General features: G+C 39.6%; 1 protein-coding gene across 2 annotated transcripts; it reads right to left on the bottom strand.

Annotated features, from left to right (window-relative positions):
- Nucleotides 1-6,217: 6,217 nt before the first annotated feature.
- On the bottom strand, nt 6,218-10,061 carry s1pr3a (sphingosine-1-phosphate receptor 3a). Of its 2 annotated transcripts, none has more exons than XM_044198784.1 (2): nt 9,615-10,061; nt 6,218-8,767 (listed from the first exon to the last, which is right to left on the bottom strand). In XM_044198784.1, exon 2 carries the CDS (start codon nt 8,636-8,638, stop codon nt 7,439-7,441), a length of 1,200 nt encoding a protein of 399 aa, XP_044054719.1. In that variant the 5' UTR covers nt 8,639-8,767; nt 9,615-10,061; the 3' UTR covers nt 6,218-7,438. The 2 variants fall into 2 exon arrangements, with proteins under 2 accessions (XP_044054719.1, XP_044054720.1); XM_044198785.1 differs by having other exon boundaries at nt 9,696-10,061.
- Nucleotides 10,062-24,007: the final 13,946 nt, after the last annotated feature.

Below are 24,007 nucleotides of genomic sequence, written 5' to 3'. Positions count from 1 at the left end.
TGTCTGTGTGGGTGTTTGTGAGTATAAGAGAGAGAGATGGTGACATGTAGGGGGGGCTGCTATAGTCCCATTTTTCAAACAAGGCTCCCTGGGGAGGGATATGAATAATAACGACAGTGGCAGTGCAGCATGTAAAAATCAAACTAATATCACGCTCTTATTTCTCTGGCTTTTGTATAGCTCTTACCTTGTCTCTGCCTTTTTCATTATTTCTATTAGCTGATTTCTAGTAGATTGAAGGACATCTTATATAAAGCCATATTTTTATGAGCACGTTTGTCTAGGTTGGAACAAATGGCACCGTCCTTGCAGCATTATAACATGATTCTGGTGTGTGTAAATTGTGAAATGTGTGTGTGTGTGTGTGTGTGTGTGTGTGTGTGCGTGTGCGTGCGCAGCTGTCATATGAGAATCAGAATGTGTGTAATGTCAGATCGAGGGGGGTTGTCAACGATTATGCGGAGACGGCAGCTGTTAATCCATCAGACAGGCTTGAAGAATGAACACCTGTGATCGCCACAGAGCCATAGAACATGTTAGGAAACCACATAACATGCACACACACATGCATGGCCTAAAAGAGTTGTGTTCAATAGGTAGAAACCGTTTCATAGAAGACATTTTGGCGTGTCACAGTATTAAAATCACAGGTGTAAATAATAAAATGAATGATGGCTGAATTCCTTTTAGCTGCTTCAGGTTCAGGGTCCTGGTATTGTGCATGCCGACTCACTGTCACACTGCTTACTGGGACACTTGAATAGAACAGAGCCATTGTGAATGTTATTAGTAACCTTTTCTGCTATGGCAAGTCAAAATGCTGTGAAAAGGGACTAGATTGTCTTGTAGAAACACAAACAAGTTAGCAAGTGAAAGAAGCAGAACCATAACAAACATTTAAAAAATAAGTAATTAAACATTTGACATCGAAAACACTTGATATTAAGTGGTTACTATGAAAACAAATATACTGGCTCTTTCTGAAAAAAGACATTTTAATCTCAAGAGACCATGCAAGGGTACAGGTCAGGTAAGATAAAACATTTAAAGGGGGCCAATAAATCCTTGACTGACAAATGAGATTTTGACTTCATCTTAAAAGACGTTCCGTTAAAGAGGTAATCCATCAATTTAGCGCTCCACTTCCACAAAGTTGGGGGACTTGTGAGAGACAGATCTTTTTTTTAAAGAATAACTAAAATCAAAGCAGCAGAAGCAGAGAGAGCCTGACTTTTAGTTATTGGTATTGGTCAAGTTTAAAAAATGCTGGATCCTAGAATGTAACTAAATTGTGTCTTTCATTACACACACACACACACACACACACACAAACAAGCACACAGACCTTATTTTGTCAGACAGAGGACAGTTGTTTTCAGGTTGAGTAGCACTCGTCCTGTTGTTTTTTTCACCTGAGAGATTTTTGTGTGTCCTGGTTCTGTGTGTGTTTTGTCTGTGCTTGTCTCACTGAGTTAAGGTGGGCAGGGCTCTGTTGGAAAAAGGCGATTTCCCATATTTGTGTGCACCAATCAGAATTCAGCAACATCTGAATCAGAATCTCATGACAGGTTTGGGATTGTTGCAGGACTGTTAATCAAATCAAGTCAAACTACACCCACACACTCCTGATGAAGCAGATTTATCAGTCATGAGTATTTAATGTTATAGAGAAAGAGAAAGATGTGAAACCAAGTTGTCAGGGGCTTTAACTCTTACATGAGATGCGCACTTGAAGTCTATCACGGGTGTCTCCACCTCCAGTTGCTCTTTCACACAACACACAAACCTCCAGGCTGCTCACATGCACGGAGGCAGGGAATCAGCCAGCTGTGCACACACACCGTCAATGCCACAAGTGAGGGATGGGACACGCATGTCAGACTAAAAGGCTGCCATCCTCTCTCACACTTATCCCCTATCCCAGACATGCTAATCCCTACAGTTGTGGCAGGCAGGCGTGGAAGAGATAGATTGGAGGTCAGTGTGAGCAGGTGTGCACATGCTGTCAGGCCCTGCCAGAAGACTGCAATCAGAGAAGGTTTAGAAAGAAAGCAGCTGCTGTTTTGGGGGATTTGGGGAGAGGGGGATGTGGAAGGGAAGAATTTGGAAGCGATTACTTATCCACTCCTGCCACCTTTCTGTTATGATATAATGGCATTGAAAAAGATTACCAAATACAGTATGTATATAAACTTTATTTAATCAGACACAAATAGCATGAGAAACAATCACACACATCTCTAAAACGATCAAAGAATTAGTTTAAATTCATGCAATTGAATTTAAGACTTTTAAATCTTATTGTCCTTTCAATTTATGGTGCAAAGTACTGGAAGACAGTCTTCCCAGGTTCAGGGTTCAATAGTTAGCCAGTCCTGGGATCTGGTCTGATGAACAGTAGTTTTAAATTTGAGAAGAGATGTGACAGTGTGGCAGCTTCAGTAAGATACACTTCTAAACAAAAATGAGTGTGCAGTTCTCTTCTTGTTGCTAGTGAGGAACAGCCTACTTTTTCATATAGTACATAGTGGTGAGCACAATATTTATCTCCTGTAATGAAACACAAGACAAAAAACGCTTCAAGTTATTTTAAGGAGGAATGAGCAGCAAGACAGTACAAGATATCTCCGTAGTCAAGCACAGACATGATGGCCAGTTGCACAATGGTTTTCCCGTCCTCACGAGAAAAACATACTTTATTCTGATATAAAACAGCCATGTTTATCTAAATGTAGAGATCCATGGTCATTTTCATGCTGTTAAACAGATTAGTTGCTGAAACTATTAGTCCATCTATAAACTATTAATTAATTGATTACTCAATTGAGAGACATTTAAAACTATTTTGGCAATTGATTCATCATTAAGGTAATTTAAAAAGCAAAACTGGTTGCAGCATCTCTCTTTGCTGCTTTTTGCTGAATGTGATCATATCTTGGACAAAATCATCACCTTGGGCTCTGGGAAATTGAAACAGAAATGGATGTTTTTGTTGTCGCTTCAGGAGAAAGAAAATAGAGATAAAATGACTTAGCTGAGATGTTAAAATTAAATAAAAAAAATGTATTCTAGTATTCCTGCTGTAACTCAACAGGATCAGCAATAGACAGGAGAATTAATGGCAGTGGGGGATGATGGGAGGAGTGTCCACCAATCCAAGTCTCAGCTAGCTCCTTCAGATATCTCCCTACGAAGTGACCTTTGCCTTCTTCCCAGCTGCTCCCAGGATAAAGCCCTCTGATCCCGGGGAGCTTATCACTGAAGTCTGCCTGGGTCTTCACTCTCTTTGTTGCACGTGTAATTACACTGTATTGAATCGGAGAGCAGTGGAGGTGAAGGTAGGAGAGTAGAATCATCACACACCAGATGAATGTGTGTGTCTCCTTGGTGAGAGTGGTACAACTCAGCTGCAGAGGAGAGAATGGCTTCAGCCAGGGGCTCCCTGCGTGAGCGGCCGCCTCAAATAGGACCCCTCGCCACTCTCGGCCTGGCTCCACTCCACCTCCGAGCTGCTTCAAAAAGGGACTTCAGAACGACAGAAGTGTTTCATACTGGCACATTCAGCGGCTCGGACCAGATGGAGTCTTTGTTCTTCCTCTCAAACACACACATACACGTCTGTCGCCGCTAAAACGTGACACATGCAAATGCACACACACATACACACGCATGCACTCTTCCTCACCACGCAGCAGTATAAAGCCAGGATCATGATGACAGGGGGTGGTGTGATTCTCTTGTCCTCTATCGTGTTCACATTAGTCATATGCAAATAGGCATTGTGCACAGAGAATGACACAAATCCACCATGTCTAAATCCTCAAAAAAGACTGGTGACGGCTATTTAGTTAACATGATTTATTAAGGTGTTTGACCCAGTTAGCACATGCAACGATTAAATGGTGTTTGTTTCAGGTGTTTGAGGAAATGGAATCTGTCAGAGCTGACATTTGAGGACATGAAGAAGATTGAAATGAAAAGGAATTTATTTATGTTCACTGAATATGTTTGAAGATGATGAAACTAAAGAGTCTCAGGATGAGAACAGTTGGGATATTCAATAATTTTTCTTTCAGCCTCATCTTCATTGTGTGACTTATTTATTATTTTTCCCCTTAATAACCATAATCTTAAAACTATTTATTGGGGGGGTTTTGTCCATAGATGAATGTCTTTTTCATGAGTTGTGAAACTTTGTTTCACGTGTCAGGTCTGATTGAACAGGAAGATTCTTAACATCAGTAACATGTTTGAATTCATCATACGATGTTAAATATTCACATTCAGCAGTGTTGGATCCTCTTGAATGTTCATGTAATCTGGAAATTAAGCAGCGTTCAGTTTTGCCCATGTAATCACCATTACCGTCAGGACTTATGAGGTGATTTACAGCTGAACTTAATACTTTTGGTGTAAGATCTTTAGTGGATGTGAAATATGAAATCTTTTTGCACTCCCATATTGTTCTGACCTCTTTGGTTAAATTCTTCCACATTTTTGACTGATCTTTCTAGGATTTGTTCTTGAATTTTTCCAGTCTTTATCTTTTTTTGGGAATCCATTCCATGCCATAAAGTGTTTGATAAGACAAAGTTCTTGAATTAAATGATCAGGACTACAGGTTTTTTTTGTCTCAAGACACAAAACTTAGAAATAGATTTTGTATTTCCAAGGTATAAAGCTCAATTGTCTAATGATGCCACTGAGCAATCAGCTGGCACGCCTGGTATTTATTAGGTGTTGTTTCCAGACACCTCTTACTTCTCCTGATGATGGTTTTAGTCCACTCTTGTATGTTTTAAATATCAGTGGATGACCTGGTTAGCTAAATTACTGACAATGAAAATTTATATATATTGTATTTCATTTGTGTGGATTTTTTAAAATCTTTTTTTCTTTGCAAACCAATTTTCTGACAACAAAGCCATTTTAATCAAACCAAATCAAATGAGGGTTTGGATCAGGATAATGATGGTGTTGAAATGGAAGAGGGGAACAGGGATTCACTGACTACAAGCTATACAGCTCAACATTTTGGTATTTTCTAATGTTCCAGATGGCATAAGGACATGCTTATACCCGGCTAATTCAGGAAAGAGAGTGTTTAGACATTTCTGACAGGAAGCAGTCAATGACCTTTAAGCTGGAAATGCTCGGCTGGTAATGCGTCCTCGCTGTCTTTTTTCATCAGATCTGGAGATGCGTAGCAGAGACACATCCTTTAGCTGAGGTGAGTTTGAAATGCCAGTCTGTCAGCTCCTCTCTGGTCTTTGCTGTGCAATGTGCTAGGAACAACAAACTCTGCTGCAATCAGCCCATTTATCGTTTCAAGTTAAAGTAACCTTCACTGCTACAGTTTTGTAGGAATAAAAAACCCCACATGAATTGAATGTCTTTAGTTATCAGCATCTAAAAAACAACAACTGATATCCACTTCCACTTGAAGTATCTGATAATTTCTTAGAATTCATAGCACTGAAGACTAAACCCTTTTCACAATGTCACTCTTTGTTTAAACACATCCTGTAAATGTGTGTGATTTGAAATCATCATGTATACACCATTTCAATCAAAGATAAATTAAACAGAATTTCTCAAAAGAACATGTAACAAAACCAAACAGTTTGGTTATCTAATTAATTTAACATTCTGGATAACTGTGGCGTGTCACACAAAAGTTCCAGAGAATTATACAATGACAGGAAGCCATTTGAAGTGAGATTCATGCAGTATGCCTTTCATGACTAATAGCTACCTGACCTCACTGAGCTGGAAACCCCTGGCTAAAATAAATATCAAGAGTTTCTCTGCATTATTCATCATTGGCTGATCCAGGCCTACCCATTAAAGGGAATAAGAGAGCATCAATCAGCTTCCCATTAGGATATTAAATGAGTGCAGCAGGTTAAATCACATGACATTTTTCTTCTGTCTGAATAGCAAATGATAAACTGACAAATCAAAACATTCGTATGTACTGTATATGTATGGCTGAAGCTTTTATGTGAACCTTGACTATGACAGACTGATATGAGCAAACATCTACTATTCATATTGTGCAGAAGATCAAAATCGCTATCACTGGCTTTCCTGTATATGTACCTTGACAATTTATGCAGAGGATCAACACAGAGACCGAGCATGGCTGAGAGGAAGGGGGTTGACAGCAGGCAAGTCATTGATTTAATATAAAAACATGACACGTATGAAAATCTCATAAAAGGGAATAGGATTTTATTTTATTTGCTATGTAATGGTATCAGGCACTGCACCACCCTAGGCAGAAATGTAATTTACAGTCTACCACCATTAAATAATTCACATCCAACACTCTTATTCACTAGTGGTTAGGTTACATGTGAGTGGTTTCTAGATGTGCTGATGAGAAGCAAAAATGTCCATGAGTGTAGTTATTAGCCACGTTAATTCAGCTCACAGTGCAGCTGATACTGACAAAGTAGAGCTTAGACCAATGAAACGTGAGTCAGTTGTGGTAATGTAGAGCAGCCTGAAATGTCCAAAAATGGCCACTGTAGAGAAGTTGAACTCTACTGATTTAGAAAAAAAAAACATGGCTCTTCCTGTAGCTCCACCGTCAGGACAATCTTTTCGTTCTTGCCCACTAGTGGTGGTAAGAATCTAATAATGGCAATATTGTCTCTCCATTTTTCATTCATCCAACAATTTTGTTTTCTGGTGTGTAATGAGCATCACAGCCTCATGAGGCCACTAGTCTGACAAATAAACTTTTGGTCTTTTTTCTCTCACAGCACCTCACCTCAAATCATAACAAAATCAATAATAAAGTCATAGTACCGTGATGGGTTTTTATGCACACAAACTCTTCAAGTCCAAAAAATTATACTAAAAGTATTAAGATGGCAAATGTTTTCACAGAAAATAAATAGTTTACCAAGTCAAGTTGTGATGGGAAATGCAGTACTTGCATATAGTACATGCAATTTGATCTTTTCTGCTTATGACAAAACAAAAAATAAACACATTGACAGACACAACACTAATAAAGTTAATTATACTCTGTTGTTGCTTGAAACATTACCAACACAAGTATCACAGACATGAATTAAGCCAAGAAATTTATTTTGGGGCTTGGTTTAGTCCATGTCCATGAAATTGTTCTATTGTATTTCATAGTTTTGAAAAGTCAACATTAATCATTGTGTAAAACAAACACAACATATACGTTACTCCGATGTTGTGAATAATATTGTTGAGTTGTTGTAAGTAGTGGCTTTAAATGATTTTGGTTGTACTCTAATCTGCCATCTGCATTTATTAGGTTCCCGGTGAATATCATTCCTTCATCCTATCCGTGCTACACTGGCCAACGTGCATAAACAAAAAGTGGCTGATAGCAGGATTATGTCAGTTATGTCTATTTCTGTATGACTGTAAAGCCTCATTAAGGTGCTTCCGCTCAGAACTTGCTGAGGGTGGGCAGCGCCCCCGCCTTCACGAGCACAGCTGAGAGCAGGTCTGCAGGTCCAGAGGGATGGGGCACAGCGGTGGCTGAGGGACCCCCATGCTTGTTGTCAGAGTTCATAGGTGGGGGAACCTTCGCTCTACTCAGCGTGGACTTGCCAGCCCCACTGCCCCCTCCTCCACCAAAACTGGTCTTGCTGTTCTCAGCAGTGGGGATGACTGTGCCAAGGTGGGGGTTGCCCACCACAGGAGTCCCTGTGGACTCCACACTGGCCTGACAGCAGCACAGCAGCCGGAAGAAAGCCGCCCTCATCTCCCTGCTGGACAAAGTGTATATCAGAGGGTTGAGGGCAGAGTTGAGCACAGCCAGGGCGATGAACCAGTCCACCTGGTAGAGCACAGGGCACTTATCTGGGCTACAACCAACATCCAGCAGCAGCAGGAGGAAGAGGGGGGTCCAGCACATGACAAACACGCCAAGAACAATAACCACTGTCCGCAGCAGGGCCAGTGAGCGCTCTGAAGGCCGGCTACTAACCCTGCGGCTGCTAGAGGTTACCAGGCGGTAGATCCTGATGTAGAGGATGATGATGGCCACCAACAGGGCACTGAACACACTGATGCAGAAGGCCACATAACTCTTAGCATAGAGTGGCAGCACTGTGGAGCAGGAGGCCAGATTGCTCAGGCAGTTCCAGCCCAGGCTGGGCAGGGCGCTGAGCAGCACTGACACAAGCCAGCAGGCCGCCAGCAGTCCTAAAAGTCTCCCCCGACCTGCTGTCTCACATGGACGCAAACGCACCATAGTCATGTGCCTCTCAATTCCAATGGCCAGAAGGCTGAACGTGGATGCACTGAGGGCTACAAACATGCTCCCTTCTCTGGCAAGCCACTGCACTGGTGTCAGGAAGAAGGTGTTGCGTCCTGAGGTAAAGATGTTAACCACGTAGGCCACACCAGCCAGCAGGTCTGACAGTGCCAGGTTTCCAATGAGGAAGTACATGCGGCTGTGGAAGCGCTTGTTCCTCCAGAGAGCGAGCAGGACCGTAACATTCTCCAGAACAATCAGCACACAGATGAAGAGCAGCACAGCCATCTTACAGGCCCCGCTGGTGCGAGGCCGGTCCCACTTCCCTGAGTGGTTGTAGTGTCTGACGATGTCAGTATTCATCCCTTCCTCCAGTATGTTCCCCATACTGCCTGCCCTTCCTGGCCTTCCTCAGTCACACAGCAGAGGGCGCCACAGCACTGGACACAGCAGAGGGATGCAAGGCTGCTCAACCTGGCAGGGTCACAACTGGCATCTTAAAGCCTCTCAAAGGACCTGCCAATCAAATGCAGTCAAGAGATAACATTATTATATGCAACACTTTAAAGTCACAAAAGTTACATTCAACAACATTTTGGTTAATTTATGTAAGAAAAAAAATCTCTAGGAGGACTCTAAGAAATGAAAGCAATTGTTATGTAGAAACACCATAAAAAGCAAATTGAAAATAAATAGAAAAATATATATATTAGGCCTTCCGACTTAATATTACTTAATTTATCAAGGAAAGTGCATTACTGAGATTAAAAATCTTGCAGAAGTGTCCTGGCCAAGGTAGCTGCAGCATTTCGAATATATAAATTATACATAACACAATATAAAACACAGACTTGTAAAGAAATCGATAACATGATAAATAAAGAAGAACCTTTACAGTAGGACATTACAAGCTATTGTTTCTTTATTGCCCCCATTAATGCTGTCTTGTACAAACAGCTATGGCAGTTACTGCTGGTCAGAAATCATATGCCATAAATGTTATCATTTCTGACAAAGTGAATTTCTAGTGAAAGTACTGTGACTCGTAAACAAAACGTGGATGTAAAAGGTTCCAAAATAATCCTTTAAATTATTCTTCAGAGCATGTAACCCTCAGGTTGGATGAACAGGTTTGTCTTATAATTAAACTCAATTAGGCCTTTGTGCATCCCAGATTAATACACACTGTAAAAAATAACTTGTACACTATTGTTCTTTATCAAAACAAAATTGTTGGTAACGTTTGAACAGTATTTTAGTTGAAACAAGATGTCTACTCATGGAGGTCTAAACAACTTTCCTGCTTTGGAAAAGTTGTTCAAGTTAAATAGAGTAATCATTTGGAAATTGATAGTTCACAAACCTGCAGTACTCGACTGGCGAAGTACAGTCTCTGCACAGTTGGTCTATTATTCTTCACCACAGCTACACTGACTTGTCGTACCTTTTTGGAGTTAGGCTACTGGTCTCATCTAAACATCCTGGTGGTGTGGCGAGATTTGCAGAACTTGGAAGGTCTTTTCCTCTCCTGCGTAACGATGCGCTGGTACAAAATGTGTGATTGCCAAAAATGGATTGTCTTCGACGTGAAGTCAAAAGTCCATATCTTGTCCTCGCCCCATTAAAAGTTTCCAATCACTTAAGTATTTTCCTCCAAACATCCACTGTATGTTGTGTCCTGGACTTTTCGGCGTTCTCTACCCACACTGTGACTCTCTCCAGCTCTGACAGTCTCGCTCTCACCCCTCCTAGAGACGTTGGGGCGGGATCTTCCCTTACCTCTCCATTTAGTTTTTACCATTAACTATGAGTCAGGAGAGAGGTCAAAGACACGCGTGTAATTATGCCAGACGCTTTAATGTTGGACAGATGTGTCACTTTATGTTTAGAACGCTATACACAAGCAGGTTAATTGTTTTAAGTGTAGTTTGAAGAGTTTTGTTTTTGTTTTCCACAAAGACAGAGATCAGTTGACAGTTTCAAACAAGAACACATAATTTGTCCGTGTCATAAAATTGCTGCACTTACTTGTCCCAACACATGTTACAGTTTTTCGCCCCAAGGCCTTATGTGCTCCCTTGTGTTGTGTCATTCTCTAATAGACGCCTTGTACGACTACTGTTCTGCTTTGGTTGCACTTGTTGACTGTATCACCTTCATATTTTCATGTTGACTTTTTAATATACAGTATAACTGGTGCAAATATTCAGGGTTGGAAATAATGATAGCACAGCACAGAAAGCAAAATCCAGATTCTGTCATCCAATCTAGTTCATCATAAATGATGTGTGTGTATTTGTCTTTCTGTGGAATTCCTATCCTCCACTGACAGGGCCAAGAGGTTGCAACCAGTTTTATATCTGTGATTGGATGACTCATTGTTTTTCATGTTCAAATAAAAGATGACTGGATCCATTTGCTCTTTGAGAGTGTGAGATAGGTCAGACCTCTCCCATTGGAGCCAACTGGAATGGATGGGAAGAGAAGAGTCACACTTCACAGTCCTTCTCCTTTTATGCACTTTCTTAGTGTTATTCTGAAAAAAAAACTATCACAGATAAGAAGAAGACAAGAGTCTGGGAGGCTAAATATAAACTGTATATCCCAACCCATGGGGTTGCATGTCCAGTTACAAAGAGTGGGTCAGGTCAAGATACCAATCAGGTTTTTCCTACTGCAGCTTCCTGTGACTTGAGGAACCAACTGACAGGTGAGAACACAAGGTCGAAACCACAGCTGGATGTGGCTGGTGTGGGACATGCCAAGGACCGTGTTTGACCTGCTAACACCTCCTCTTCAACTCTGCTAATCCACCACCCAAACTAACTACCACCCCTGCCCCTCTCTGAGCTGGCTCTGCATTGTGTCTAAAGAACTCACATTCCTATCAAATTCCCCAAAGCCATTATTCCAACCATTGGATGATGCAATGGGTGGAAACACAGGGGTAGGGGCTGTTACTTCTCATTGAGTGTTTGCGCTGTGCATTTTATTACAGTTTTAGCACATGAAGGTCACTTTAGGTATCATGGTTTCACATTCAGCCTGGGAGAGTGAGAAAGAGAGAGACAGACAGATGGACAGATGGTAGAGAGGTCAAAAGAAATCTAACCAGGAGCAGAGCAAAAGCAGCTACAGAAAGGCTGAGAGAAAGTTTCAGAGGACACGGAAAACAGTGAGGGAGCAGGAGAGAAATGAGGCTTGAATTAAGAGGGCCAGCTGTAGGTGCATGGAGGGGCCTTTTGTCCCTACTTCCTCTGATTTAGGTTCATTTGCTGTCGTTATTTTGTATACAACCAGTGATGGAACTAAATACATTTACTCAAATACTGTACTACAAAAGTACAATTGGAGGCACATATTTTACTTGAGTACTTCCATTATATACTACTTTGTACTTCTACTCCACTACATCTATTTGGCAGCTTTAGTCACTTTGCAAATTTTTCATACCAATAGATTTTACATACAAAGCATATGATCAATTTCAAAATATTATGCATTGTTAAAGATCGACTACCAGGGATACCCTGGTGATGGAGGAGTTCAGGCTCATATGGATTGAAAATGTTTTAGAATCTGGGTTTAAAATAAAACCAAACTGTCCATTTAATGACATTGTCATTGATGTTCTGGAGATATATCACATAATGTTCCTCAGCAGATGGAGTTGCCCAGTTGTCATGGAAGTTGCCTCATGGTGAGATTATTTTGTCAATTACTGTTTCCAAGGTCAAGAATTAACTTTTAATCTCAACTTTTAAGCCAATGTTGACAAGAAGTCCAGAAAAATGGAAACTTGACCATCTACAATTCAATGACAACTGAGCAACTCCAGTTGTTGAGAAAGACCAGCTACTAATGGACCTTATGTTTATGTTTATATTGTTTCCAAAGTCAAAAAATTTACTTTCAATTTCAATTGTATCTGTTTTGACTGATTTGTACCTAGTTGGTTATGGCTCGAGGACATTAAAGACAAAAATTCCCACGCATGTAGTCAAATTTTAGAGAAGAGAGCAGGGGCCGGTTACACAAAACACCTTAAGTGTTTTCCTTAAGTATGACACTTAAGTATGACACTTAAGTCTTAATTTCTCCTTAGCTGAGCTACCTGTTGTCTCACAACGAAGGCCTATACAGTTCAAAAAATGGCAAAAGAAAAGAAGACAAGAAAACCAAATGGTCTGACAACGAAAGGATTATACTTCTGGAGAAAGTTTGATTCGCAAATAACAGCAAACAGAGAACAACAAATGTTGGAGGAAATTGTAACACAAATTTGTTATGGTGAAGAGGTCCATCGAAGAGGTCCAAAAAAAATACAATAACTTGTTGTTCTGGCCAAAAAAGATACCACTAATTAGCTACAGGAAGGAATCCAACAAAACTGGTAAGAATAACTTTCACGTTTAACTTAGTTAACTTAGTTAACTTACAGCTTACTTGAAGTAACTGTTTAGACTAACTGTTACTGTATATGGCTGACAGTGAAAGAAATCTCTGTTCAGAAGTTGTTTATAATAAAGATGATGTCTTCTCACAAGTTACTTAATTTATTTTTGATTTCATTATATATTTAAGCTATAGACGGTGTAGTCCCTCATTCGTCCAGGACTGTTCTATCATAGAAAAGGTTTCAGTCGTAGTCATCTGGACACTGTTTTCAGAATCAAGACATTTCGGCTCCCATCCGGAAGTCATTCTCAATTGATTCTGAAAACAGTGTCCAGATGACTACGACTGAAACCTTTTCTATGATTTAAGCTATAGATATAAACTAGACTGTAACGGTAACTTTAGGTACCATTATAGCCTAGCTAGCTAACATGAAGCAGGCTTAATGACATAACTAGCTTTCTCATTTAGACTGTAACCTAATGTGCTATAAAAGAAATAATTTATTAACAGAATTTATTCCATACAAAATATAATTCTCTTCATTTAATGCCATAAATCTCGGCCAAGTTGCGATTAAGATAGAGTCAGAGGTACCATAGGCTTTTTCCCTTACTTGCTAAGGTCTTTTGTGCAACAGTTTAACTGACTTTAAGGGATTCCTTAAGTACAAGACCAAGATAAGGAGAAAACCTTAAATGCTTAAGTGAACATTTTAAAGAAAACCTTAAGGAGAAAACGTAAGGGTGTTTTGTGCAACCGATTTTAATTAAAGGAAAATCTTAAAATAAGGTCTTTTGTGCAACTGGCTCCAGGACCTTTGTCTTTAGATATTGGATGTTTGTATTTATTCAGCCGAATGTAGCTCAATAAAAAGGTAATGCCAAGGTAAGGGGACCCTCCATATCTGATAGCATGGTTGGAAAGTGACCCTAAAATAACAGGGAATCAACTGTGGTTATGATGGGGGCTACTGTGTTTTCTTTTCTTCATTTCTCTTTGCTGATGTACGCTTTGTTTTTTAAACTGTCCATCTCTTCTGTTTTTTGTTTTTGCGTTCTTTGTTTTTGCTGGATCTAATAGGATAAAATAGCAAAGAACAGGCCAGGATTTGAGACTGTGATGGATGACAGTACTGGCTAACAGAGACCGACAGAGTAACAAATGTTGATCAAAAGAAGGGGAGATGAAAAGAGACAAGAAAGAGCAGGAGACTAAGGACCCCCCTCTCTCTCTCTCTCTCTCGCTCTCTCTCTCAGTTCCCCTGGTATCACTGATTGCGAGAGGTTACAGGCAGTCTGGCCCTCTTGCACATGTCAGCCCAGGCATTGTAGATTAATGAATGACCCCCAGAGCTGTTGACTTTACCCTGAGCTGTAAGAGATGTACAGACACTCTGATAACCCATTTATAACCATCTGAAAACACCCCAAAGGCCTTGGCTCCGTGTTGTTGCAAGCTGGATACAGGCTTCCTGGATGTTTGGTGCTGTGGTGGAAAGAGGAAATGTGGCTACAGGTCGCCAGATCATGAAAAAATAGCCTTGTTGCCAAGTACCGTAAAAGTTTGTGTAACTGTGATATTGTGTGTGTGTTTCTGCATCTTTGTGTGTCTGGCCACTCTGTGTGTGTGTGTGTGTGTGTGTGTGTGTGTGTGTGTGTGTGTGTGTGTGTGCAGCAGCATTGTGAGTCAGGGCACACTGGCGTAGGCTCAGATGGTGAGTTAGATGTTTGGGAATGTGAAGTGTAGTGGGAACGAAGGAGGAGCCGCAGGAAGGCCTCTTGCCGTCACCCCACTGCCCTCCACTCCTGTGGTTTACCCACACGCACTGAAACATCTACAAGAATGTTTGCTCAGCATTACAAGCTCCAACAGCTTACTAGTTTAATATGACAAAGACAGAGATATACTGTAGATATATAGTATGTACATGTTGTGGAAATTCACACCATCATTTTTTGATTAGATTTTTGCTAAACTCCATTTGAATGGATAAAGAAAACCTCTGTGATATTTCTGAATGATCATTGTGCCACTGATTTATTTGTTTTTTATATCTCAACTTGTTGACCAGCATACATTAAATACATTCTATAATATATTTATCCTGCTAGCTAACGTAATCAGCAGATGGTAGCATTACCGGCTAGTAGTTTAAGTTTATCATTAATGATGGCTGCATTATTAAATTAGCCAGTTTTGCAGGAAACAAAATAACAAAGCCAAGAACAAATATATGTCAGCTAAGTTGACTGAGTATAGTAGGACCTATGGTTAAAGAAAATAACTTTTCTTTATGACAGTTTGGAAATTACAGTCTGAATCTGTTCATGGCTTAACTGTCCATCCAATTTCATTAACATGTGTTAACATGGTAATGAGCTATCATGCTAACTATAAAGACAATCAAAAACGACAAAAACGTTCTTGAGTGTTAATAAATTCCACTTACTACACTTATCATTTAGATTTTTCTTCACACTAAGAACAGATTCAATATTCCTGTTTTTCTGACACGGTTGTTATTTTTGCACACAGATAATTCATAGTGTACCACTGTGGCATTATTGGTATTAATGATAGAAATGTGGGTTGGGCTCTCTGGCACAGTTCTAGAAAGTGTAAATATTTCTTGTGGTGTGCCTCTGGGTTCAGTCCCGGGCCCCATTCTTCTCTGTCTGCATAAGTTGGCATTAGGTTCTATTATCCACAAACATGGCATCTGTTACCATTGCTACGTAGATGACACACAGCTCTATATCTCTGCCTCACTTGATGATCTGAGCCCTGTTTACAATCTTGAAGAGTGCATTTCAGAGTTATATTAGTGATTGAATGGCTCAAAAATGTTATCAGTCCAATAAGGACAAGACAGAGATTTTGCTTTCAGGGAACAGGCCACAATAATAGCAATTTACTTAAAGAACATAGTCCAGGTCACACCGTTTCTCTCACAGGACGACTGTGAAAAACTCATTCACACATTTGTTTCCAGTCATCTTGGTTACTGCAATGCTCTGTTCACAGGCCTTTTTACTGACTTTACTGTCCTCACCAAAGCTAAACTGAGTGTAAAATCACCCCTATACTAAAATATCTCTGCTGCCTGTGCACTACAGAATTGAATCAAAGTTTTCAACTTTCCCTTTTCAGACTACAACAGTGACCTCATCGGAGTTTATGTTCCTAACAGATCACTGTGCTCTGCTGGCTCTCTCACATTAACTGCTCCTTGGTCAAGGACTAAAGCTGATGGTGATGATTTAGTTCGTATGCCCCCAGACTCTGGAACAGTAGATTTGAGAATGTGCACCTCACTTACAACTTTTAAAAGAAAACTTAAAACACATCTTTTCAAACTTGTGTTACCTAGAAACTTTTACTATACTTTTACATCTTCTTAAGACTCCGGTGCCACACAGAAACGTATTTGTTTACACACTCATAGAGTGACTGTTGGCCACTGTCATCATCGTCTTATGTTTTTGTTTTTTTCTGTAGATAAAACATAAAAATGTATTATTCAAATATGTTAAAGATAGAAAATATTGAAATGATTGAGGTAAACAAGTTAATAATACATTACTACACCCACAGTATTAATTTATAAATCCCTCTTTTATTTGTCTGTTTTTTTAAATCCTTTTCGTTATGTTCTTAATGTTTGTATTTCTTGCATCTGTCTTTTATGTATATTTTCCATTTATTGTGAAGTGCATTGTGTTGCATTCTTTTATTACATGTGCTATATAAAAGTTTTATTATTATTGAATTATAATCTCAGCAGGAAATTACAACAAAAAAACAAGCCAGGAATTGTAACATTATCTGTATCTTGAGGACCAGACCAAGACGTACCACATGTTCCATGCAAGACAATATGTGTCTTGCATGGAACATGTGGTACGTCTCTGTTGGAGGTTGTGAGTAGAGCTCTGAGGGCTGATAGTGTATCTGGAGCAATGGTGCTGCTGGTGGGTTATCAGTGGAGGTCTGAGATCTTTAAGGACACAGGGTGACTGCTTGTCTGAGAAACCTTGCTGGTTCTTCTAGATAACCTTTTTATCTACATCCAGCTCAAAATAGTGACATCAAAGGATATACAGATGGAAGGATGAATGGATGGATGGATGACAGATGGATGTACAATGTATTTTAATAATACGTTGATCATTTTGGTAACTGTTCTGCGCAGAAAATGTATGTTATTATTCTTTCTCTTTATCTATTTCTTTTACAGAGATACCTGTGAAAAGATAAGCAACTCTCTCTCAAAGAGATGAGATTTCCTCCTGGTTGTAAGCAGTTGTCAGGAGGGAGGAAAAGAGAGGAATTATCAGTAAGGAAGGGGAAGAAGTTGACATCTTTATTCCTTATCTTTCAACCAAGGTTTAGCAGTCCTGAATGAATACAGTCTGGTTTCTTAGCTTCAACACGCACAACCTTTTGACAATGTAATTTGGAAATTATTAGAAATCAGACAGGAGGGTCAGATCACTTACGTTACAAAATTTATGGTGAGAAGCTGCATGGCTGATGAATTTCACATACTACAATTTAGGACTTTCAAGAATTGCAGTAAAGCAGTGAAAAGGCTCTGGATCTCACATTAAGTGCTTGTAAACATATCTGAACTCTTCATCATGGCTCCCTCATCTTTATAATGTCACCATGTCTGTTCTCACACAATCACTCTGGAACTTCCTAAGTCAAGATCTTCATGGCGTTATTTATTTTCTTTACAATAGGGGGCCTTAAACACAAAATAGACTTCAAGCCTTTGCTTTGCCAAAATATGTTAAGAATAACTTTGACCTCAGTCATGTAAACAATCATGCCTGATTTTCTCAGAACTGCTTCTCTGATGTCTGGGAAAGCTTGTGTAAGATTCCTGTGTGTGTGTGTGTGTGTTTCATGTTCTTATATCCCGGTGGGGACTTTAACATGAATGCACACAAACCCATAGGAACTTGTGTCACCGTGGGGGCAAAAATTGAGGTGAGTAGAGACTGCTTTTTGAGGGTTAAGACTTGGTTTTAGGGTACAGGTTATAATTAGGTTAAGGTTAGGCACTTAGTTGTGATGGTTAAGGCATTATGTCACGGGGATAGTGAAACAAATGTGTGTGCGTGTGTGTGTGTGTGAACGGAAGACAAATTAGTTTGTGCAGAAAATGCCCATTCACTGTGTGTGATTGTGTTTTTGTTATCGTCTCTCCTTCACACCAGAACCATGACTCTCGGTTCACTGAACACTAAACATCAAGGTGTTGACCACCACACAGAGCAGAAAACATGCATTCTTTACATGCAGGAATCATGCATCCTATTTTGGGAAGTTTGCATATCTTGGCTGGCTGTGCTTTGTCTTGTCTGCTGTTCTATAAGAAAGGGTCAAAAGTACATTTCCCTTGAGACGAGGACTAATGGTCACACAGTCCAGTGTGTAGTGCTGTACACACATTCCACTGACACCGAATCATACACCATCTACCACCCTCTCTTAGTCTTGCCCCTGCCCCAACCCTCTGCTCTCCAAAGAAATGCAGCAGGAGCCTGAGAAAGAAGTAACCCACTGACAGAAACAGACCAGACTTCGTCTCCAAATGCCATCAGTACAGATTTAGAATCACTTTAACCTTTCAAAGACAAGCTTATGTATTTTTTCTCCCTCAGCATCTTTATGGTACTAAGTCACTGAGTTTTACAATAAATATTGGTGGTAACATGGTGCAAGGACAACAGGGACCTCATAAAAACTGCAAATACAAATACATAAAATTAGACAAATACATAAATATACTACATATACATATCATATACATATACTGTATATGATATACATATAAAGTATAATATGCCTACTTTTACCTGCTGAATGCTTACACACAGATACAAAAATATACATGCATATGGTGACTTGGACCAGAGGCTCCCTTTGAGAGGAAACATCCATTTTTTGATAAAATAATAATGCGACATTTTGGGAAATACACTTATCAACACCACTCTTCTGTCTGTACGGTAAATATGAAGGTACTGCCAGCAGCCAGTTAGCTTAAATTACTGTGCAGGGCCACAACCATAATGTGTCGTTTCTAAACTGTGTTTTTTGTATGGATTAAACAAACAAGATGTAATGATTAAGTGAGTAATTTGTTTTACTGAGTAATTAATTAGTGAGCTGTGGAGGTGTTGATAGGTGAATTTTGTTACTTTTGGACAGAGCCAGGCTAGCTGTTTCTCCCTGTTTCCAGTCTTTGTGCTAAGCTAAGCTAACCGGCTGCTGGCTGTAGCTTCATATTTACAATACAAACATGAGAGTGGTATCAATGTTCTCATATAACTCTCAGCTAAAAAGCAAACAAAAGTATTTCCCAAAGTTTCAACCTACTTCTTCAATATCAGTATTACTATCTCTTTCTCTCAGGATGCTCACACAAAAATGCTAACTAACTAGATAGACAGCTAAATAGATCCTGCAGTTGAATTTTTTTCATTATCTCACCCATGTCATTATATTATAATGTTCTTTTTTTATGACTCTTTACTTTCTTAAAGATCAAACCTTTCCCAGGCAAAGCAAAATATAATAGCGAGCTTTATTCCTACAGATACACATAATCAAGTGTTCATACCAAGAAATGAAATGCATGAATAACATTGTGAGGAAAGTGTCATCAGTTTTCATCATATGTTTACAGATAAACAAAGTGAAACATTTTAATACTCTGTGCTGACCGAAGAGAGGGTAAGATTATGTGGGCATATTCATCTGTGCATTCGAAGTCCAGAGGTTCCCAGCATGTGACCCTGCCATAGTGGCTGTGTGAAATGAATGGTGTATGTTTGTGAATGAATTACTGTGTGAATGGCAATCAGTCACAGCTGGGCTAACAGCCTCTCACTGACAGTGGGCTCTGTGGCCTGTGTGACACGGCGATGCTCCACATAAAGAAAGGCTCGATAGAGATCTGCAGAGGTAGTAAAGGCTACCATGGTGACCGCTCAACCAGTAACAACAAGAAGACAGGCTGGCCATCAGGCACAGCCATCCTAAAGCTCCCTGGCTCAAGAGACACGCTGGACAAAATAAAGGCTAAAAACACACACTTCACATCTCATTAGACAGGGCCACTGTGACAGCTGACTGAGGGCCCAAAACAGGTCAACTCCACCAAGTAAACCCAATAAAATGTATATGAATGAGTGAAAAAAGGTTGACATGGTAGACCAGCTTTTGGGGAATTAATAAGTCTATTTAACATGCATGAAGTAAAGCTAACACTGCTATTACACTTATCTTTTAGTATAATAAAATATATTCTAGGTTTTATAGCCAAAGTCTATATCAGATCTCTGGTCTCCAAAGCCAGATTTTGGAGCCACCATAGTTGTCAGCTTAATACATTTCCTGGAATTGTAATTCCATGTACTTGGGAACAGGTTGTAGATAATAGCAGTGTTGGACAAAAACAAAATATATTTACTTTAGTACTGAACATAATTCACTGTTGAGATACTTGTACTTTACTCGAACACTTCCATTAAAGACTTATAGTTTATACTTTATACTAGCAGATTTAAAAAGTGTAATATTGTACTTTGTAATTCACTGCATTTGTTTGACAGCTATATTCACAGTTACTTTTTGCTGATGTGTTTTACATACAAAAATGATCATCTTATAAAATATAGTAGTTAAAATTAACTTTACCTCAACTAGCTACAACATTAAAATGCTGCTTACGTGGAAAAGCATCAATAGTAATAATCTGATAATATAATATACAGTGATGAAAGATGTATTCCACCACGCTGTAGAAATATTCTGTTGCAAGTAAATGTCTTGCATTTAAATCTTACATAAGGAAAAGTATAATGAGTATTTAAGAGTAATATCAGCAAAATGTAAAGTATCAAAAGTAAATGTACGCATTATGCAGCAGAATGACCCCTTTCATTATTGGATTATTGTTACTGAAGAATTAACTTGTGAGCAGCATTTTACTGTTGTACTGTAGCTGGATAGTTTGATTTGCTGCACAACAATGCATCATATTTTATATTCTTATTATAAAATCTTAATTAGCAAACTGACTAGTAGCTGAAGTAAATGTTGTGGAGTATAACGAACAATATTTGCCTTTGAAATGCTGTGAAATAGAAGTACTTAAGTGGACTTAAGTACAGAACTTAAATGTACTTAGTTACTTTCCATCGCTGATCATTTACATAACATAACACACTGAAAGGAATCTTTCTGTTATGAGTACTTTTGCTTTTGATACTTTTAATACATTTCGATGATAACACGTCTGCACGTTTAATTAAATACAATTTTCAATGCAGAACGTTTACCTGTAACAGAGCATTTTTTCATATTGTGCTACTACTTAAGGGAAGGATCTCAGTACGTCTTTAATCACATTAAAATACACTTTGTCACTGAGGGGTGATCTCATGATCGATATAACTGTCCTGATATTGACACAGAGCAATGACTTTAAGAGGTCTATGGACAACAAGTGTTCCTCATGTGGAATTATCTTCTACACAACAGCACACAGCAGTAATTAATCCTCTTTTCAACCAACTGTACAAGTATTTCGTAGAGGTTCTGGGCATCTGCGAGGCATATGTCGTTGCAGTTTATCTGTGGAGTTACACACACACATCCTCACTCACACACACACTGGAGTCTATGGCCTGCAGTGCTGCGGTCCACCTCTGTTTATAAGTCTTAACACATGACGGTCCAGCACAATGCTGAGATCGCAGCAGTCTCCTCCACCACCCACCCAGCCAAAACCAGTCATCCCACATCTGTTCTTCTGTCCCTGTCAGTGTGCTGTGGGAGATTTGGTGGTGCACAGCAGCCAGAGGGGGTCCAACAGCAGCATGCTTCAACGGTGGACGAGAAAGGGTGACTGTGATGGTCGTGGGTTGTTTATTGATGGAGTGTGAAGTGAACAAGGGAGAGGAGAGAGGGGTGGAAGAGGTGGACGGAGGTTACATGGAGGGAATGTGGTGTGAAAATAAACAAAGAGGGCTGAAAACATTGGAGCCAAAAATGGTGTGTCAGATCCAGGTCTGTCTAAGGTTTATGTGTCCTCTGTATAAACACTAAAGAATTGTCTGCTTTCTGAGATCATCCTTTCCAACAGTTTAGCCATTGGGTTGGACCACCACAAACCCAATATCTCCACAACATCTTTCCAACAGAGCTAAAGTCTAAATCTAACATACGCACAGACTCATGCACACACACAGACATACGCACACAACTGCTACAACCGTGCCTTTGCCTTGGACGAATGTATTCCCTGGAGTCTAAACCAAAACAATCAAACTACTAACACAGGAAAGTGAACTTATGTCTCCAACACATCCATCACCTTTACAAGCCACTACCAATGCATAAAAACTATTCTGACACATACACATTACTTAAACATAGTCCAAGTTCTTGATATAATATATATATTTTGACACCCAAGAGCTGGCAAATGAGATATTATCTTGTGCACTTGGCTCGGGTACATATATTTCAACTTCACCCTGCTACACTGTGACATTCCCATGCACTGTTTGGTTCTACATCACCAGGCTAAGGTACTCTTCAGGATAACATTTTATCAAGACGAAGTGAACGAAAACATATCGAAACTTGTATTTCCAAAGAGGTTAGAGCTTGCTGGACTTAATGTTTTTTCTGCAGCTCTCACCCTGATGGATTGTTTTCCATGGATACAGACCAAAAGATAAAGACGTGACCTCTCAGTGGACTGCCAGCTTTATGAGACCGTCACCACGAAGGCTCTTTCACTTGGCATTCTCGCTGCCTTGGAAAATTTCAGTTCAAATATAGCCTTGGGTTGAAAGAGAAACAGTCTTTGTGGAAAATTAACAAACTACTATTGTTGAAAATCTGAGGAAGGCACAGCCTACAGAGGTTGATTTTGTTACATTGATCTTGTGTAAATTAATATCTTTCATTAAAGCCTGGCATCGTAATTATCACAAAAATATTTATTTATTTATATATATTTATTGTTACATTGCACTTCAAGAATGCAATTTGGCCTCATGAATATATGAGATGAAGAGTCATTAGGAAATCAAGCTGCAAAGCATATGAACAACATGTACAGCAAGTTCCAGCTTATAAGTGGTAAGATCATATAATATATATGATTCAGAGCTTTGAAAACTAGTGACCGTTGAGTAGTGATGTAATATTTCAAACAGCCCATATCCACTCTCGGTCCATATGATTGTGTGGAGGTATAAGGGGGCTGGTTATGATCGCAGATCAACTGTGGATTCAAACAGTAGACTGGTTGTGCGCTGTATCTATGGCACATGTGTGTACACACAGCAGTGAGTCCTGGGTGTGAAAGGCCTAAGTGTCTGGCAGTCACTGACTTAATGACACCACTTACTGGCCTAATTCACACTCAGGTTCTTGTGCATATTTGAAAAAAACAACCTGTGAGGAAATCCTACCAACAGAGAATCGGTTGTGTCAGTCAGAGTGGAGGTGAACACTTTTAGGGTTCGTGTTTGATGCTTCCTCTCGGTCAAAAGAGAATCCTGTTTATCCTTTTATCCGACAGACAACATTTAGCATGTTTTCGCATCAGCAACTTGAAAAGTGACACCTTTCCAAAAATGGAATATTTTTCAACCAAACTTTGCTCTTGAGCTACTTATGAAGTGAATTAGGGCCAAAAATGGTCAATGTAAGGAAAGGAGTGGTTTGTCCAGAGAATCACAAACGAGAGAGAGCAATTCGAGGGCTGGAGGGTGCAGAGAGACTAAAACAGGACAGGGCAGAGCCGCACACATCTTTCCACTCCTGTGTTTTTATTTGAGCTCATTGCGTCTCACAGGAAATGCCCTCCAGTGTTTCCATGAAAACTGCTTCTTCTCCTATGGTAAAAGACAAGCAGACTATTAATAAAACAAGAGAACAGAACACACTGTTAGGAAATGACGGTAACTATAGCACTTTTCCTGCTGTTGCTTTTACTCCAGACTTTTCCCATAATTTATTAAAAGTGACGATACAGTCTGTGGTTGTCACTATAATTTATCAAATAATTCACTGGCTGAGGAAGCACAAAAAAATGATAATTTTGTCCCACCTTTATTTCTAAGTGTCACCTCTCTTTCTGTGACTGTAAAGCACCAAATTGTGCTTAGATAACTCACACTTGTGCAACATTGTTTTGCCATGAAACAACTTGTACTCATGATTTAGATCCTGTGCTTAACAAACCACTGCCCAGCCTGCCATCTGATATTAACTGTGGTGAGTTCACACGCACAGCAGTACAATACACGGAAACTAAAG

The sequence above is a fragment of the Siniperca chuatsi genome, linkage group LG6 (genome assembly GCF_020085105.1).
Source record: "Siniperca chuatsi isolate FFG_IHB_CAS linkage group LG6, ASM2008510v1, whole genome shotgun sequence".
NCBI lineage: Eukaryota > Metazoa > Chordata > Actinopteri > Centrarchiformes > Sinipercidae > Siniperca > Siniperca chuatsi.
This window is presented reverse-complemented; position numbering and strand designations above follow the sequence as displayed.

Coding starts and splice junctions, on each gene's coding strand:
- s1pr3a (XM_044198784.1), bottom strand. CDS start 8,638: ATGGGGAACATACTGGAGGAAGGGATGAATACTGACATCGTCAGACAC.